Here is a 16,485-nt window from a genome sequence, read left to right on the forward strand (position 1 = left end):
GCTCGTGGTTTTCCTGCCTCATTGGAGCCGCCGGGGTCATTGCAACAGCAGTCAGGGAGCGGAGGCGCACGGCCCAGAGGCCCTGCACGTGCCCTTCTGCTCGCTCCGGGCTCATGCAGGAGCTGGGCACCCCCGGGCAGTGCTGCAGAGGGCACAGTGGCGCTGGCACCGGCACCCCAAAACAGCCCCCAACCTCCTCCAGTACGGGGTGCGCACAGAAACCCTTTGGGGTGCAGGGAGGGGATGCAGCGTCCCCCGAAAAACAGCCCTATCGCCCCGATGTCTCCGCCACGCGGTGCTGCCCGCAAGTTTGAGCTTGTAAAAAACAGCCTGGGGATGGCAAAGAGCACGGGGGACAGGCAGTGATGGCACTGCAAGAGCACCCCAAATCCCGGTCCCCACCCCCCAGCACGATGGGGACCTCCTGGAGCACGGCGGAGGCTCGGCTGCAGCCGGGACCCCGCGGGAGCTGCCGGCCCCGCTGTGCCCACGGCCGCTTGCTGCAGGGCTGCCCTGGCAGGTGGCCGCCCGTCCCCACGGGGCCACCCCTGTCCCTGTCACGCGAGCGTCTGCAGCCCAAGCAGCTTATCCGCATTTGGAAACCCCTAATCCCTCGTTCGACCCAGACGCCGGCCCCGCTCCCTCCCCGCTGCGTGGCCAGGGGCCGGAGGGGAGCAAAGCCGCTCCAGTGACCTCAATTCGGAGCCACAAACAACCCCACACCCTACAGCCCACCCCAATGCTCCCAGGGGACAGAGCCTGTCCCCGACCAAAGCCCCGGGGTGGTTTTGGGGACCCTAAGGTGAAAGGAGCCCCCTCTGAACTGAGGTTTGCCGGGTGCTCCCCAAAACCCAAGCCCTGGGGCTGCAGCAAGCCCTGCCAGACCCCAAATCTCACATTTCATGGTGGCTCTGTGCTGCCACGGCCCCGTCCTGTTCCTCTCCTGGGGTCCAGCCCCGTGGCAGAGCAGGTTGAGGCAGGGATGCAGCGGGGCGTGTGGGCACACGGAGATAAGGGAGCTCTTATCTGCTGCGGGGTGGGAGGGGACGCCGCGTTCCTGACCCCCCAACGGTTGGGGCGAGCCTGGGGTTTGCATATCGGGGAGAAAATTCCCTCTTCTGGGGTTTTCCGCCCCATCCGGCAGCTGGGAACAGAGGGGCTGGGTGGTGCAATCCCATAAGGGCCAGCTGGGCTGCACTGGGTGCCGGGAACGGGCTCTGGGACCCCAAAGCAGGGGGCTGCACGGTGACACAAAGGGACAAGGGGGTCCCCAGGGGCGCACGGTGGGGTTCATGGGAGTGGGATGCTGCGGGGGGCTGGCAGCTCCAGGGCCCCTCCAGGGAGCACAGGGCAGAGGGGATGGGGGGATTTGAGCGTGACCTGCATGAAAATTCCCTGCTAATCCTGCCCCGACGGAGCATTAATCTCCCCCTCTTGGCCCCACATCCATCCCACTGCTGCCTCCACAGACGGAGATGCAGCAGCTTTGGGGTAAAGCCCTGCAGGAGACTGTAGGACTGGGCTGAGCTCCCCCAAAGCCCTGACCCCATAAATTCCCCCCCCCCAGGGCTGCAGCTCCCTCGTGCAGGAGCGCTCGGTGCAGGCTCCGGCACCTCCCCACGAGAGGGCAGGGCAGGCCCACGCTGCAGCCCTGCAGGGCCCCAATGCAGCCACTTTGGGCTAAAAACCCTGCAAAAAGGGGCAAGGGGGGGGCCCAACCTCATCCCTCCACCCGCAGCCTCCCCGCCAGCGCTGCGCCCACCCTGGGAAGCGGCCCCAAGGCCCGCGGGTTCCCAGCTGCACGGGAGAGGAGGTCGCTTCAGAGCCTTTTATTTTGGAGAAAGTTCAAGCCTGTAGATACAGCAATACAATATACAAAAAAATAAAATTTTTTACAGTATTGAAAGTTGCCCGGGGCTACGGTGACTGCGCCAGCAACAGGGGGACAAGCGACCGGCATCCCCCTCATCCCCTCTGAGCACCCACCGACTCCAAAGGGCCCCCGTCCTGGCCCCAAGGGTGGCCACGACCGACCCCGCAGTTCTCTTTCCCCTTTCCCAGGGCACGGGACGGATCCTGCCCTGCCCACGATGCTGCCCTCTGGCTCCCTGCCTGATCCTGACCAGCGCAGCCCCGGCAGAATGGGGTAGAAAAGCTGGAGCTGTGCCCCAAAGCCACCAGAGCCCCCCCAGCCCCACAGCGTGGCCATGGGTACCGCCAGGTGGGCATCTCTCCCCCTACAGAACCAAGACCTGCACACCCCCTCGTGCTGCCCCCAGTAAGACATCTCTGCTGGTACCAGCACCTCTGGGTCCCACCGCTCTGCCCCGAAGTGCACGCACCCCCCCCCGTGCCACCCCACAGCCCCCAGTGCCGCAAGGGGCTCCCAGCTGCTCTCTGGGGGGGGGGGTCAGCAGCTCTCAATCTGCTTCTCCCCCCCCTTTCCTTGCCCCCCAACCTCTCCTTCAGGCTGGGGATGAACCAAAACCTGGGTGGGAAGGGCAGGAGGGCTGCCCCAGGTTGGGGGAGCATGGAGCAGCTTCTCCAACCCCCCCTCCTTCATCCACCCCGCTCCCTTCCACCCTCGCCACCTCCCAGCCCCACAGCCACAGCCAACCCCAGCCTGAGCACCTCACAAAGCCCCCCAGGAGCTGCAAGCCCCCTCCCCAGCCACCACAAGCAGTGTCAGAGGGGAAAGGGCCAAGCCTGGCCCCCCAGCCCCGGTCCCAAAAGGGACCCGAGATGCAACCGCTGCGCGCTCAGGGGCGCACACTGGTGCCGGGACGCTTCGCCCCCCTGCCCTGGGGGGCTCTGCCCAGCAGGGAAAGCAGCCGTGCCTGGGGCTGCTGCATCTCACAGCTTCTTTCTGCCTGCAGCAGGTGGGCAGCAGCAAGCACGGGGGGCTACCGAAGCCCCCTGCTCCCGGCAGAGCCCCCGAGGACGGGGATGGAAAACTGGGCTCAGCGCGGAGCCTCTCGCGGGTGCTGGCGGCCACGAGCAGGGGGCCAGCGGGAGGCGCAGAGGTGAGCCCCCTCCACCAGCTCCCGGGGGGCTGCCGGGGGACCCGTTGGAAACCGGTGACCCCCCCGGAGGAGGTTAGGGCTGGTTGGTGCCCTCTCGGCCCCGCAGAGGAGAAATCCAGGCTCGTGCGATGGCCGCGGGCGGTTGGAGAGCAGCGTTCAAGGGCAGGGGCTGCGGAAGCGTTTGTAAGAACCGAGGCTGCGATCGGAGGCTAAGAGGCACTTGAATGAGCAAAACAAGGATTAAAAAAAAAACAAAAAACATTACGGAAGGAAATAGAAAAAGGTTCGACCCCCCCCTCCTCGTCCCCCCTCTCCCCCCAAGAGAGACAACCAGCACCACCGCCGAGAGGTGGGGGTTTGGGCGGGTCACAGGAGGAGTCGGTGGCAGGGATCACGGCCCCCAGCTCCTCCAGGGAACAGGCCCAGAGAGGACAAGACCTAACGGGGTGAGACTGGGGGACGGTGGGGGCAGCCCGAGCCGGGGGGGGTCCCACGAGCACGGGGCAGCAGGTCACATCGGTGAAGAAGCGCACTCCGGGGTCAGCTCCATGTCGAAGGTCAGCGACTCTGGGGGAAGCAAGGGGAAGGGGGGGAGGTTATGGGGGGCACATCCTGATCCCTCGAGGCTCCAGCCACCGCCAGATTGCCCCCCCAAGTGCTGGGTGCCCCCCCAGGCTCACCGAACTGGCCGCCCGCGTTGGCCTCGGCTCCCTCGCTGCTGTTACCGAACTGCATGAGCGAGTCCAGGGTGCGCGGGGACATGGGCAGGTCGATGGTGTTGCTGAAGGAGGTGCTGGCAGAAGGAGGGGAAAGCAAAGAAACCACCCGAGTCAGGGCATGGCCAGAGCTCTCCGACACCCCCCTGCCCTCCCCCGGAGGGCCCCAGGGCGCAGGGCAGTGCTGGGGGAGCTCTCGGGGAGGAAAGGGGCCCCCGGAGGGGGAGAACGGGCTCCAGGAGCCTGGCTCAGCACCGCTGCCTCTCCCCCTTCCCGGGCAGGGAGCCCCAAAGCACCCGGGGAAAGCAGCTGTGAGAATGACCCCCCCCCAGCCCAGCACACAAATGCGTTTCGAGACACCCCCGGGAACACTTACGGGGTGACACAGATGAACTTGGTCTTTAGATAGGGAGCAGCACCTGCAGGGGAGAGAGCGGCCTCGTCACCAGCTGCCGGAGGAACAGCTCCTGTCCCCAAGAGGGGCACAGCCCTGGGGACAACCCCTGCTCAGTCCCAGACCCTCCCCAGACCCCACAGGAACCCCAGACCCTCCCCAGACCCTGCAGGACCCCCAGACCCTCCCCAGACCCCGCAGGGCCCCCAGACCCTCCCCAGACCCCGCAGGACCCCCAGACCCTCCCCAGACCCCACAGGATCCCCAGACCCTTCCCAGACCCCGCAGGACCCCCAGACCCTCCCCAGATCCCGCAGGACCCCCGGACCCTCCCCAGACCCCGCAGGACCCCCGGACCCTCCCCAGACCCCGCAGGGCCCCCAGACCCTCCCCAGACCCCGCAGGGCCCCCAGACCCTCCCCAGACCCCGCAGGGCCCCCAGACCCTCCCCAAACCACCGCAGCATCTCCCTGCTGGAGCGGGCTCCTCCACCACGGTGCCGTCCCTGCAGCCACCCCGCGACCCGTCCCAAAAAAAAGCAGGCGGGCACCACGCCGGGCCGCAGAAAGTCAACGACTACCTGAGTCGGTGGCTTCCGAGTGCTCCTGGCTCTCGGAGCGGCAGTACTTCCCAAACGCCTCCTCCTTGGGGATGTCGGGGTACAGGTAGACCAGGGGGGACACCAGGATGTTGGTGGCGTCCATGATCTTGTAGCCCATGATGATCTCGGCGAACGACATGCTGTTCAGCTGCTGCTTGGTGTAAGGCTCCACGGACTGGATCTGGGTTTTCCCTGTACAAGGAGGCTTCAGACACAGGGCAGGACACCTCGGGAGAAGGCAGGGACTTTCCCCCGAACACCCCAGGGATGGGACGGAGCAGCTTGGGGAGGCACCCAACAGGGGCAGGACAGACCCATGGGGAGGTTTCAGCACCACGGGAAGCCACAGGGGCACCCAGGAGGCAAAAACTAGCCAAAAAAAGCCACCCAGGCTCAAATAATTAACCAAGGAGAAAGCCTAGCGGGACGAGGAGAAGGGAAAAGGTCTCATTATGGGTCCCCGAGCCCCATTTGGAGGGGCGACGTACCGCTGATGTCCTTCTCCACCCAGGTGAAGGTGATGCCGCCCTCCTTGCTGCTCTCGCTGAATCGCAGCAGGAAGGTGCCCGGGGGCTTGGTGCTGAGGATGGCTCGCTCCCGCTCCTTGCTGATGAAGCCCATGATGTACCTGAGGGGGCAGGGAGCAATGTGGGGGGGGGGTCAGGGCACCGGGGAAGCAGCCCCAGGGCTTGAACCCTGCCGGTTCCCTGCACAGGCAGCAGCCCCCAGCAGAGCCATTGACATTTAGGGGATGGTTTGGGGATTTTTGCCCTGAAGCAGCCCACAGAGTTTGGGCAGAAAAGGCAGCCCAGGAAAAGCAGCCTGCCCCAAAACCCCCCCCTCCATCGGGACAGGACTCGGGGGTCCCCCCCAAGCTGAAGGTGAGCGGATTGATGCTGGTGGGGGCTCACCCCTCGTTCCACAGCGCCAGGATGTATTTCTTCACCAAGTCGATGATGTTGTCCAGCCAGACCCAAAACGAGAAGCCTTTCCCAGCCATGTTCTCCTGGGGGAAGAGAGTGGAGAGGTTGGGGGGACAGCTCGGGGGGAGGGTGGCCAAGCACCATGGGGGGGGGGTAAAGAGGGAATCGCACCTTGCAGAACTTGGCCCAGGTGATCTGACAGCCCGAGTAATTCACACCTGGCCCTGGCAGAGAAGAGGAGCATCAATTTTTGGGTGCCACTCCCCAAATTACCACCTCCAGACAGCAACCAAAAGCTTCACGGCGTTTCGGGGGGAAACCAAGCAGCTAAAAGCGACAGCTTCCTTCCCAGCCACCCAAATCTTGCTACTGCACCGCATTTTTTTTTAATTTTTTTTTTTTTTTTCCAGGCAGGGAGCAGGCAGGGGGGGGGGTTACCGAGCAGTTTTTCGGCCAGCGTCGTCAGCTGCTCGATGCTGAGGCCTCGCTTGGTGGTGGAGGAGAACTGCCAGCTCAGCACCTCCGCCACCTGGTCCCACGTCCCGATGGGGGGCTTGGTGAAGAAGTTGACGTTCTGCGGGAGGAAAAACACAGTCCCTGAGCAGGACGAGGGGGCAGGAGCAAGGCTGGATCCTCAGCCAGCCCTGCTGATGGGGCTGAGCAATTTTTTCTGCATTTTATCTGCCTGCCGGGCAAGATGTTGAAGCCCGAAGCAAGCCCTGCTCCTCTGGCAGCCTCCCCCCGGGGCTGGGGGGGGGCTGAGCCCTACCTTGGGGTTGTTGGTCAGCATGTTGTACCACAGGATGGACGCCCAGGCGTTGGGCATCTGGCAGATGTTGGAGATCACCACCACGGGCAGCGAGTGGGTCTGCAGAGAGGAGACACGGCCACGGGGCTGGGACGTCTCACCGAGCCACCAGCCGAGCTCCGTGCTCCATCCCAGCCAGCCCCCCCAGCCCAGAGACATCCAGCAGAGGGGGGGCACAGCTCCAGGGAGCCCACGGGCTGTGGATCTGCCTCCTGGGCTTCACCTCCGAGAGAGCTGAGGGTGCCCCGAGCTGTTCCTTCTGCTACTGGGGAACCGTGTGGCTAAAACCCAAGGCTCACCTCCAGGTCGATCTTCAGCCCCTGGTGGTACACCTCTGTCTCGAAGGTGATGAGGTGCAGCTCCTCGGTCACGATCAGCGAGGCCTGGGGGGGAGGAGGACACGGTGAGCCCACGGGAGACCCCTGCCCTCAGCCCGATGCTGAGGGGGGTCCCGGGTGGGCAGGGCTGGGCTGGCAGCTGCCAATGTGCCAAAAGGTGCCAAGACCCCCCCCTGGGGCAATCCCTGCTCAACTCTGTGCCTAACCCTCAGGGAAGGAGATGCAGCGATGGCTACGGCTGCCCTGAGCCAGCAAAGGGCTCTCCTTGCCAGGACCCTCCCCCCCAAAAAAAACAAAAAAAAACCAAAAAACAACTTACATCACAGTTGGCTCTGCCTCCGTTCCCGCATCGCTGCTCCCGCAGGGTCTGCAGAGGGAAGGGAGAGGCTGCAGCATCACCACGAGGGCGCACGGCCCCAGGAGGAGCCCCCCCCCGGGGGCTCGCGGCACCTACCAGGTGCTTGAACTCCGCCGAGAGGCTGCCGTTGTTGGACTCCTCCATGTTCATGACCTTGGTGTTCGTCCCCAGGATGTTAAACTTCCGCGACCTCAAAAGAGGAAAAAAAAAGACACAGTGTGGCCGGCGGCCCCCTCGGGGCGAACGCACGGGAGAACGTTCGCCGGGGTTAAAAGCAGAAGTAAGAAAGAAAGAAAAGAAAAAGAGAAACCATCGCGCTTACCCCCGGAGCGCTGCAACATCACCAGAGTCCCTAGGAAAGGGAAGAGAGAGATGCGGTCACGGCCACGGCCTCCCCGCACTGCTGGGGGGGTCGGCGGCACGGCATCGGGTCCCACGACCCCCCCCCCCCGGGCTGTCCCCACAACTCGGGAGTGGATCTCGGGGACCCCACGGCCACCCTGCGCCGTCCCCAGGGGTCACACCGGCCCTAAGTGCAGGGACGGGGCTTGAGACGGGGGCAGCAGGAACACGTTGGGACCCCAAAAGCTCTACCCAGGGGCAGAGCACGGGACTCACTTGTCGATGCAGACTTTGATCTTCAGCTGGTAATTCAGCTCGGGGAACTTCACCAACAACCTGCGGAGCGAGCAGGGTGTGAGCACCAACATCCAGAACCCGGCACTGCCCCGGCTCCTCCGGCACCCCAAACCCCTCTGCACACAGGGCTGTGGCACGTCACCCCGACACCCGTCCCCAAGAGGGGCTGCTGCTCCCCTAAGCCCCCCCAAGGGGGGGTTGTTCTGGCTGCTGGCTGCCCAGAGCAGGCAGATTTTGCCCCGAGCAAACCCCATCCGTGCTGCTGCGTGGCTGCCTCGTGCCAAAAAGGGGCACAAAGGGGTGGAGAAGAAGCTCCAGGGGCTCCCTGCAGAGGGACGCAGGCCAGACGAGAGGCATGGGGCCAGGGACAATGCGCTGACACCTCCCACCGGCCGCCCCCGCGGCGGGATTTACCAGAACCCTGCCTGCCTCCAGGAACACGGCACAGCCCCGGCCAGCAGCCTCGCTCCCTGCCCAGAATCAGCCAGGCTGTGCTCCAGCTCCAGCAGGACCAGCCTGCGGGGAGCCCTTCCCTCCCGGGGCTGCGTCTGCAGCAGCATCCCCTGGAAGAGAGCCCCCAAATTCCCCCCCGCACGGCTCCCGTCCCCCTCTCCTGCGGCACACAGCCAGCGACCAACCTGACTTTGGTGGTGAACTGCACGCCGGTTTTGATGACCAGGGGCCGGTCGGGGTGCATGGGCATGCAGGGCTGCCTCTCCACCACGAACGCGCTGCAGGAGACGACAAAAAGCACCAGCAAAGCTCAGCACCCTCCTGGCACACCCGGTGCTCGCCCCTCAATGTGCTGCCCAAAATTGAGGAGCTCTCCCCTGGTTCCCCCCCCGGCACCTTTTCATCAGGTTCCTGAAGAGCTCCACGATGCGCTCCTCCAGCATGGGCCGGTGCTGGACGATGGGGTCGCCCTTGTAGGACACTTTCTGTTGCAGCTCTTCCAGCTTCTTGATCTGCTGCCGGGTCTGTAGCTGCGATTCGGCAAGAGAGGTTATCCTAGGGGAGCGGGGAAGAACCAGCGTTAGCTCCAGCTGCTGCGCCCTGCACAGCCCCAGCCCGCAGAGCCCTGCACCCCTGCGTGGTCCCAGCCTGCAGAGCCCCAACCTAGAGCCCCAATTCTTCCCTTGCTCGTGCAGGAGAGGCTGCTCACCGTACCGAAGCAGCAGAGAGCACAGCCTGCCCGCAGCTCCCAGCTCAGGGAATTTTTTTTCTGGGCTGGGCAGCATGAAAAAAAACCCTGCCTGCACCCAGCTCTGCGGGGCACAGCAGCCAAGGGCTCAAAAACGGCAGCGTTGGGCTGGGAACTTCTTACACCTTACACCCCACGAGCCTGGAGCAGCACCACCAGGACCACTGAGCAGGAATTAGTGACCTGCAGGCATCGGTGACCACTTTGCCAGGACACCGGGCAGAGGCAGAGCTCATTTCCAGCTGGGTGTTTGACCTGGTGCCTCCCCAGGGACCGCCACGAGCCCCAGGCAGCTCTTCTCTTACCAGTTCTCCAGCCGGTCCAAGCAGATATTTGGTGGGCCGCCGATGCAAGCGATTTGCTGCCGTCTCTTCCAGTCCGCCAGCTCCTCGTCTGCCAGCATCTTCTGCACGTACTCCATGGCTGACAGCAGGCCAGCCAGCTCGCTCACGATCCCCTGCCAAAAAGGGAAGCAGACCTTCAGTTCCCTCTGACATCCTCCAAAACCTGCAGGTTTCACCCTCCCCAGAAACAAAGCAGCCCAAGGTTGCATTTCCAGGGCTGCTCCAGGCACCAACGCCAGCACCACACCCCCCATAAAAGCATTTCTGTGCCCCAGGGGGATTTCGGGGGGTCAGGGGCTGGCCGTACCCTTCGCATCTGGTCCAGCGCCGTGAGCATCTGTTCCAGCTGCTGCATCTTCTGCCGTGTCACCGACTGGTTGTTCCCGTTCAGATCCTGCATGTCTGCGAAGAGAGGAGGCAAAGCTTCAGCCCAGCACGCTCCTCCTGCCCTCCCGAAGGTCACACAAAAATTAAAAAGACTCCACGGATGGCAGCGGAGGAGCAGGCACTCGGAAAGGTGGCGGTGTTTTAGCAGCCCTCTCCTGCTGCCAGCGCTGCCTCCGGGCACCTGGCTGGCGTTCCTGCCCAGCCAGCAGCCCTCCCACCTCCACGCACCATTCCCTTGGGGGATAGAGCTCTGCTTCAGCTCCCCCAGAGGCTAAATCAGGGGCAGGAACAAAACACAAGCTCTCTCCAATTAACACGCAAATGCCCAGAGAGTAAAATGCCCCCAAGCCTGGAGAGGGCTGGAACGAATGTGCCCCCCAGCGAGGTTCCTTGCAGGAACGCATTTTGGCTTTGCCAGATGCTAACGAGCTTCCATTACCCCCTTGGCTTTTCAAAGTCTTGTAGTTAAAATCAAAGTCATCCTGCAGATTCTCCACCACTTTCATCTTCTGCTCCAGATCCTGCAAGGCGAGAGGCAGGAATTTGCTCCAAGCACTCAGTCCGGGGAGGAAAAGGGGGGAGAGGAGGCGGCGCCTGGGCAGCACGCTTACCTGCACCCTCTTCCTCACATCCTGCAGGTGCTGCTCCAGCATCTGCTGCTTTTCTGTCACCACGGCTGCTGTCGGATGCGTCGCCTGTCCCCCTTGCTGCGGAGGGGACAAGAAGGGTGTTAGAAAGGGGCCGTGACCTGGTGCGAGGGGGTTCTGTGGGCGTGAAAATCTTCCCTGCACTAATAAAAGCCAGGGGCAGAGAACCAGGAGGCATCCTGGAGAGCTCAGGGTCAGCTGCCCTTCCCTGCAGCTCGCCCATCCCTCTGCACTACCACTGCTGAAGGCAGCAAGCGGGGGGCTTCAGGCTGGAGCTTCCCAGTGGCACCGGGTACCCGCCCAGTGCCGTGGGGTGGGCGGCACAATGGGGACCCCAGGGCACCCGAGCCCCTTACCTGGGCTGCGGTGGCGGCCGTCTGCAGGAGCCGGGACTCTTCCCAGAGGCAGCGAGCCACGATGCGAGCTATTTCCATCGGCTTCTCCAAGTATCTGCTCTGTAAACCATTTAAATCCTCAAGGTCAGCCTCCAAAACGCAGCTCCAAGCATCCCCACACACTCATGAACAACTTTGCGAGCTGTGCCCGGGAAGCCGCTGGATATCGGTGCCCGAGGGAAAACCCAACAAAGGGGGGGGTCTCTGGGTTTCTGCCTCACCTGCAGGAACTGCTTGATGCGCCGCAGGTTGTGCTGGTAGAGGACGTTGGACTCCTGCAGGAAGCGGCTGTACTGCTGGTCGATCTCCCCCAGCAGGTTGTGGAACACCAGCGTGGCGTGAGACTCCTTGTTGGCAGCGTACGCCCTGCACGGGGGGGGGAAAACAGCGAGTCCTGGAGCCCGGGGGGCAGGAGCAGGGCAGCACCCGCTGTCCCCCCGTGGTTTAACACCCCCTAAACTACACGGGGACGACAGCCAGAGCAGGCTCAGCACCAATACGTGGAGCCAAGTGACCGCTCCTGAGTGCTGGAGGCGTTCCAGATTTGCGCACGGATCTGCACCGGTCCCCCAGGGGGATGCAGGAGCTGCTGCCCCATTTCATCCCTCGTTCACACCAAAGGGCGAGAAAAAGCAGCCCTGGGGGGGGGACAGCGCCCTCCACACGTCAGAGCTGTCGGCGGTGCCTTACCAGTCCTGGCTCTCAATCCACGGGGCCAGGAACTGCCGCAGCTCCATGGGGAAGCTGTCGCTGTAGAGCTGGTGGAGCTGCTCCAGGTAGCGCGTGTCGAGCTGCTGCAGCTGGTTCCACTGCGCCATCCTGGCCGGCTCCGGAGACCTGGGGGGGGCAGAGGGTGGGTCGGTCAGCACGGCCCCCCCTCAGCCTGCAGGAAACCCTCCCGAGCTCAAAGAGATGGCTGGGACCAACCACGAGCCCAAGGGGCTGGGCAGGGGGCTCTGGGGTGCCCCCAGGCAGGAGCAGGAGGGGGCTGCCTGCCTGCCCTCAGCACCCGACGCTCAGCACGAAGCGTCTGGCACCCGGGGGGGCTCGGGCACCGCACACAGCCCCCGGCCGTCACCCCTTTGGCCACGCGGGGAGCGCAGGTCGCACAGCGGGGCAGAATGGGGAAGTTGGAGGGTCGGCATCGCAGCGTGGGGAGCCTCGGTTCTCTTCTCCAGAGAGCCGGAGCTGCCAGCCCCGATGCCCACCCGATGCCCACCTCCTCCTCCTCACCAAGCCCCGGGGGTCCAGCCCCGATGCCCCCCCCCCCCGCCTCGTCCCCACCGAGCCCTGGGGACCGAGCACCCCCGGCTCTGGGTGCAGGCGCCGCTGTCGTCACCAGCGCAGGGCCCTGCGTCGAGAGGAGGCGGAACCACAGACCCAAACCACAGCGCCAGCGAGGGCAAAATGCGCAAAAAAATGCGTGTTTTGGGGACGAGGGGGTGGGGAAGCCCTGCTCACACCAGCAGTGTTCGTGTTCCGGGCCCCAAACCTGCCCCATTCCCACGGGGAAAACGCAGCGGGGCACTGGGCTGCTCGGCACGCAGCAGCACCGCGCCAGCTCCGGGGTCTTGGCGTGAAATCCAGCCAAAAACGAGCAGCCGACGCAGGTCCTGCTGCTGCTGGGGAGCTGGAGGAAGCCCAGGGCCTGCCCCCCCTGCGTCTGCAGCCCGTGCCAAGGAGATCGACCCGAAATAGCTGAGGTCGGAGAGGCAGAGCTGCGCCCCCGCCTCTCCCACTCGGTTTCGGGGCCGTGCAAACCCGGAGGACTTCTACAAACCAGGGCAGGCCCAGGGCCTCGCTCGGGTTTCCTCACCAAAAAAAAAAAAAAAAATCTACAAAACAACCAAAAACCATTTCCCCAAACGCTGCCTTCGGCCAAACTTCCTCCTAGAGAGGCAGCCGAGCTCTCCTACCTTCTCGCCGGGGGAAAGAGGAAGGGTGTCGGGCATGGAGGTGGGCAGCGAGCGGTGCGGGGCTGGGACCCGGTGCCAGACCCTGGCACCCGCCCTCCGGCCGTCCTGCGCCTGCTCCGGCGGGGCAGGGAAGGAGCCCGCAGAGCTTTACAGTAAGCACAGAAGGCGGGGACTGCCGGGAAGCCACAGAAACGAGGAAGGAGCAATCCTCCAGCCTTGCTGCTCGATGGAAAGCCGAGCGAACCCGAGGAGGCGCCGAGCTCTCCGCCGGGCAAGGCTCTTCCCCGCGGAAAGCCGCTCGCTTTTCCGCACCAGCCCAGCCCGGCGAGCGACACGTCAGCTGGCAGGAGGCCGAGGGGCCGTGCCGCAGCCCAGGAAGCCACCGCCAGCCTTCCCCGAGGGGCAGAGAGGCAGCCGAAGGGACCAGGGACAAGAGGAGCTGTGGCCGCGGTGCCGCCGTCGTGCCCGGGGAGGACACGGGAGCGAAGCCTCATCCTGCAAAGCTCCTGGCTCCAGGATGGGCTGGGAACAGGGGGAGGCAAAGCAGCCGGCCCCGGGGGCACTGCCGGGTGGGTTTTTATTAGGAAATAAAGAAATGAGCGGAGCCTGAATGCGGCACCCCCCTGGCTTACCCCCTGTAAGCTCTGGGCACGCAGCCGTGCGCGCTCGTGCACGTTTTTGGCAGCACAAGGGACACGAGGGACACAAGGGACAGGAGGGACACTGCCCGCACCCGCAGCTCCGTGCCACCACGTCCCCTTCCCAGCCCACAGCAGCTCCTAATTGAGCCGGGCTCAATTATCAGCCTCTCCAAGGGGCTCCCATCGCCGTCAGCTGAAATCGATGCCAGCTTTTCGGGCTGCGCACTGCCTTTCCCTATTTATTTATTTTTGTGTGTCTGTGTTTTTTTTTTAAGAAAAAGGGGCAAAATCATCCCGGGCTGAGACACGGGGAGAGGGCAGGCACCTGCCAGGGAGCTAAACCGGCGTCTGCACCTCCTGGCCGGCAGCAGCACCGGCAGGAGGTTGCGCCACGGGGCCGGGTTCAAGGCTCAAGCCCACGTGAACGACGCCTGAGCTCGGTGCAGCAACAGGCAGGAGGGGGGGGACGGGGGCAGGAGCTCGGGGAAGAGAGGAGCAAATCCAACCTGCTGAGCTCCTCCACGCTCAGGGGCAAAAACGGGGAAAAAAAAAAAAAAAAAAACAGATTTTGGGGCAAAAGCCCCCGTTTCGCAGCTCTTGTTTTTTTGTTTGGGGAGGTCGCAGCCCCATCGGGTCAGCACTGCCCCTACAGCGCGAGGCCCGGGGGCGCTGCTCTTGCTTGGAAATAAAACCAAAAAAAAAAATAAATAAATCCACGGCCAGGCCCAGCTGGGAACCCGCAGCCCACCCGCACCCTGCGCTCCCCTGCCCCAGGAGATATCCCCCCGGGAAGCCCTGACCTGGCACCATGGGGCTGTATTGCGGCCCCAAAACGCCCAGGACCAAAACCCCAAAGCAGAGCCCCCGGGGGGCGGCGGGGGGCACGGGCACAGGGCGATCCCTGCCAAAACAGAAGCTGCGTGTGGGGTGAGCGGCTCAGCCCCGGCCAAGGGAGCGAAGGAAGTTCCTGCAGGGCAAGGGAAGCGGCCATGGGGGGGATTTGGGGTCACAGGGGGGATTTGGGGCCATGGGGGGGATTTGGGGTCACAGAGGGGGATTTGGGGCAGCAGCAGCCGAGGCCGGGAGCTGTGCTCGTGGGCAGCCCCCCCGGGGCTCGCTCTCAGCCCGTCCTCGCCCGGAGGGCTTGAGGAGCAGGGGCAGGGGGTGGCGTTGGGTTTTTCCAGCCCCGGGGGCTGAGCCAAATCCCCCCCCCCCAAGGTGCTGCTGCGGGAAGAGAGGGCCGGGAACAGGCTCGGGATGAGGTTTGGGGTCACAGCGAGCGGGCGGGGGCTGATCCAAGGGTCAGGGGATGCAGAGGGGCTGGGAACATCGGGGAGCAGCCGACGGCATCCCAAAAGGGAGCCCCCCCCCCCTTTGGGGCAGCCCCCACCTCCAGCCCATGGGGCAGCGGCTGAGGAAAAGGGGCTCCAGGCCCCCCCTCGCTGCCTGGCTTGGCGGTGTTACCAAAAACACCACTTTTTTGGCCCAAAACCTGCCGCAGGATCCCGTCTCCAGCCCGGCCCCGGCAGCGGGAAGCCCCCCCTGGGGGGGGATTTTTGCTTTGGGACCGTCCCCAGGACCCCCCCCCCGTTATTTCCAGGGGTCCCGGGGGCAGCGTGAGCGGGGAGGAGACCCCAAAAAACAGGGGGGCAGCGGTGACCGGCCCCATCCACCCCTCCAGGTCCCAAAGGAGCAGCGGCGGCCGGGGGGGGGGGGGGGGGAAAACCCACCACAAACAGCTAAAAAACCCCCAATAAACACTAAAAAATAATTAATAAAGAGGCTGAGTGGGCGCTGTGGGCAGCCAAGGGCTGGTTTTGGGGAAGGATTTGGAGTCAAAATTTGGAGTCAAAATTTGGAGTCAAAATTTGGAGTTTTTTCCTCGGTTCTGCTCCACCAGGGGGGGCTTTGGGAGGGGGTGGATTTGGGGCAGGGGGGGCTCGGGGCAGGCTCGCGGCCCCCGCAGCCGTCCCCAGCCGCTCGGGGCCGTGACCCCCGGGGGATTTCGGGGTGCAGAGCGGGGCCCGGTGCTCCCACACCGGCAGCAGCACCCCGGGGTGCTGGGGGGGGGCTTCCAGGAGCCCACCCAGGGCAATGCAGCCTCTAGGGGGGGGGTCACAGGCCCAGGACCCCCCCCAAGCGGGTTCTCCACGCTGACCTCCTCCTCCTCCTCCTCCTCCTCCTCCTCCTCTTCCTCCTCTTCCTCCTCCCGGGGCTGGGCAGCGCTGGACGAGGCCGTGCGGAGGACCCCCGGTGTGTGGGGGGGGGGGACACAGCCGCAGCCCCCCCCTGAAGCCACGGAGCCGTTCTCTTACCCCAAACCCAAGGAGCAGCCGCGGGACCCTCGGCTCGGCACCGGGACAGCCCCGGGGGTCGCCTCCTCCGGTGTCCAACCCCCCTCCCCCCTCCCTCCGGTAACACCCCCCGGTGACCCCCACCCCTCCGGTAAGCCGGGCACCGTGAAGCCGGGGGTGGCGGCCGCTCCCCGGTGCTGTCCCGACCCGAGCAACGCGGTGGAGCCCCGGTAAGTCCCGGTCAGTCCCGGTCGGTGCCCACGGGGGAGCCCCCCCGGTTTCTGCCCCGTTCTTACCGGATCCCCCCCCCGGTGGGGCTGTCAGAGCGGGGCACCGCGTTAACACCCCCGGGCACCGCAGGGCGATAACGGGGAACGGGACAACCGGGGGACAACCGGGGGGGGGGGCGGGTGCAGCCGGCACCGGGCGGGTGGCAGAGCCCCGGTAACACCGGGACAGCGCCCGGGGGTGCTCGGCAGCGCGGGGACCTCACCCCCGGGGGGGCCAGCACCGGGGAGCGGCACCGGAGCCACGGTCCCGGCTCCCCCCGGTACCCCCCGGTGACCCCCGGTGACCCCCAGTAACCCCCGGTGACCTCCCGGTGACCTCTGGTAACCCCCCGGTGACCCCGGTTCCGCCCCCCCGGTGCTGCCCCCCCCCGCCCCGCACTCACCGTGGGGCCCGGCCGGGGCGTGGCGGCGGCTCCCGGTGCCGGCGACGATCGCGGCTCCGCTCCCGGCCCCGAGTGACGCCACCGGAGCCACCGCCCGCCGGGCCCCGCCCCCTCCCGGCTACGTCACGCCCCTCCCAGCCAATAGCAGCGCGCGGCCCCGCGAGGGACGGGCGGCGGCGAGCCAATC

At 65.2% G+C, this 16,485-nt stretch overlaps 1 protein-coding gene across 4 annotated transcripts; it reads right to left on the reverse strand.

Annotated features, from left to right (window-relative positions):
• Positions 1-1,814: 1,814 nt before the first annotated feature.
• Positions 1,815-16,455, reverse strand: STAT3 (signal transducer and activator of transcription 3). Of its 4 annotated transcripts, none has more exons than XM_072028857.1 (24): positions 16,299-16,455; positions 11,465-11,611; positions 10,996-11,140; positions 10,736-10,834; positions 10,344-10,439; positions 10,172-10,253; positions 9,653-9,747; positions 9,307-9,458; positions 8,650-8,808; positions 8,439-8,531; positions 7,780-7,839; positions 7,484-7,513; positions 7,258-7,351; positions 7,123-7,170; positions 6,765-6,848; positions 6,427-6,525; positions 6,096-6,231; positions 5,829-5,881; positions 5,646-5,740; positions 5,223-5,362; positions 4,714-4,926; positions 4,116-4,158; positions 3,704-3,816; positions 1,815-3,590 (listed from the first exon to the last, which is right to left on the reverse strand). In XM_072028857.1, the coding sequence occupies exons 2-24, from the start codon at positions 11,590-11,592 to the stop codon at positions 3,535-3,537; spliced, it is 2,313 nt and encodes a 770-aa protein (XP_071884958.1). In that variant the 5' UTR covers positions 11,593-11,611; positions 16,299-16,455; the 3' UTR covers positions 1,815-3,534. The 4 variants fall into 4 exon arrangements, with proteins under 4 accessions (XP_071884958.1, XP_038024645.2, XP_038024643.2 ...); XM_038168717.2 differs by having other exon boundaries at positions 4,711-4,926; positions 16,299-16,454; XM_038168715.2 differs by lacking the exon at positions 16,299-16,455 and adding an exon at positions 12,691-12,993 and having other exon boundaries at positions 4,711-4,926.
• Between the last annotated feature and the right edge of the window lie 30 nt (positions 16,456-16,485).

The sequence above is a fragment of the Anas platyrhynchos genome, chromosome 28 (genome assembly GCF_047663525.1).
Source record: "Anas platyrhynchos isolate ZD024472 breed Pekin duck chromosome 28, IASCAAS_PekinDuck_T2T, whole genome shotgun sequence".
NCBI lineage: Eukaryota > Metazoa > Chordata > Aves > Anseriformes > Anatidae > Anas > Anas platyrhynchos.

What these genes read in the sequence shown, in the direction of transcription:
- STAT3 (XM_038168717.2), bottom strand. Translation starts at nt 11,592, where the DNA reads ATGGCGCAGTGGAACCAGCTGCAGCAGCTCGACACGCGCTACCTGGAG. An exon ending in GCATCAAGCAGTTCCTGCAG is followed by an intron (nt 10,835 to 10,995) that starts GTGAGGCAGAAA and finishes AATGGTTTACAG; the next exon opens with AGCAGATACTTGGAGAAGCC. An exon ending in CCTGGGCCAAGTTCTGCAAG is followed by an intron (nt 5,741 to 5,828) that starts GTGCGATTCCCT and finishes CTCTTCCCCCAG; the next exon opens with GAGAACATGGCTGGGAAAGG.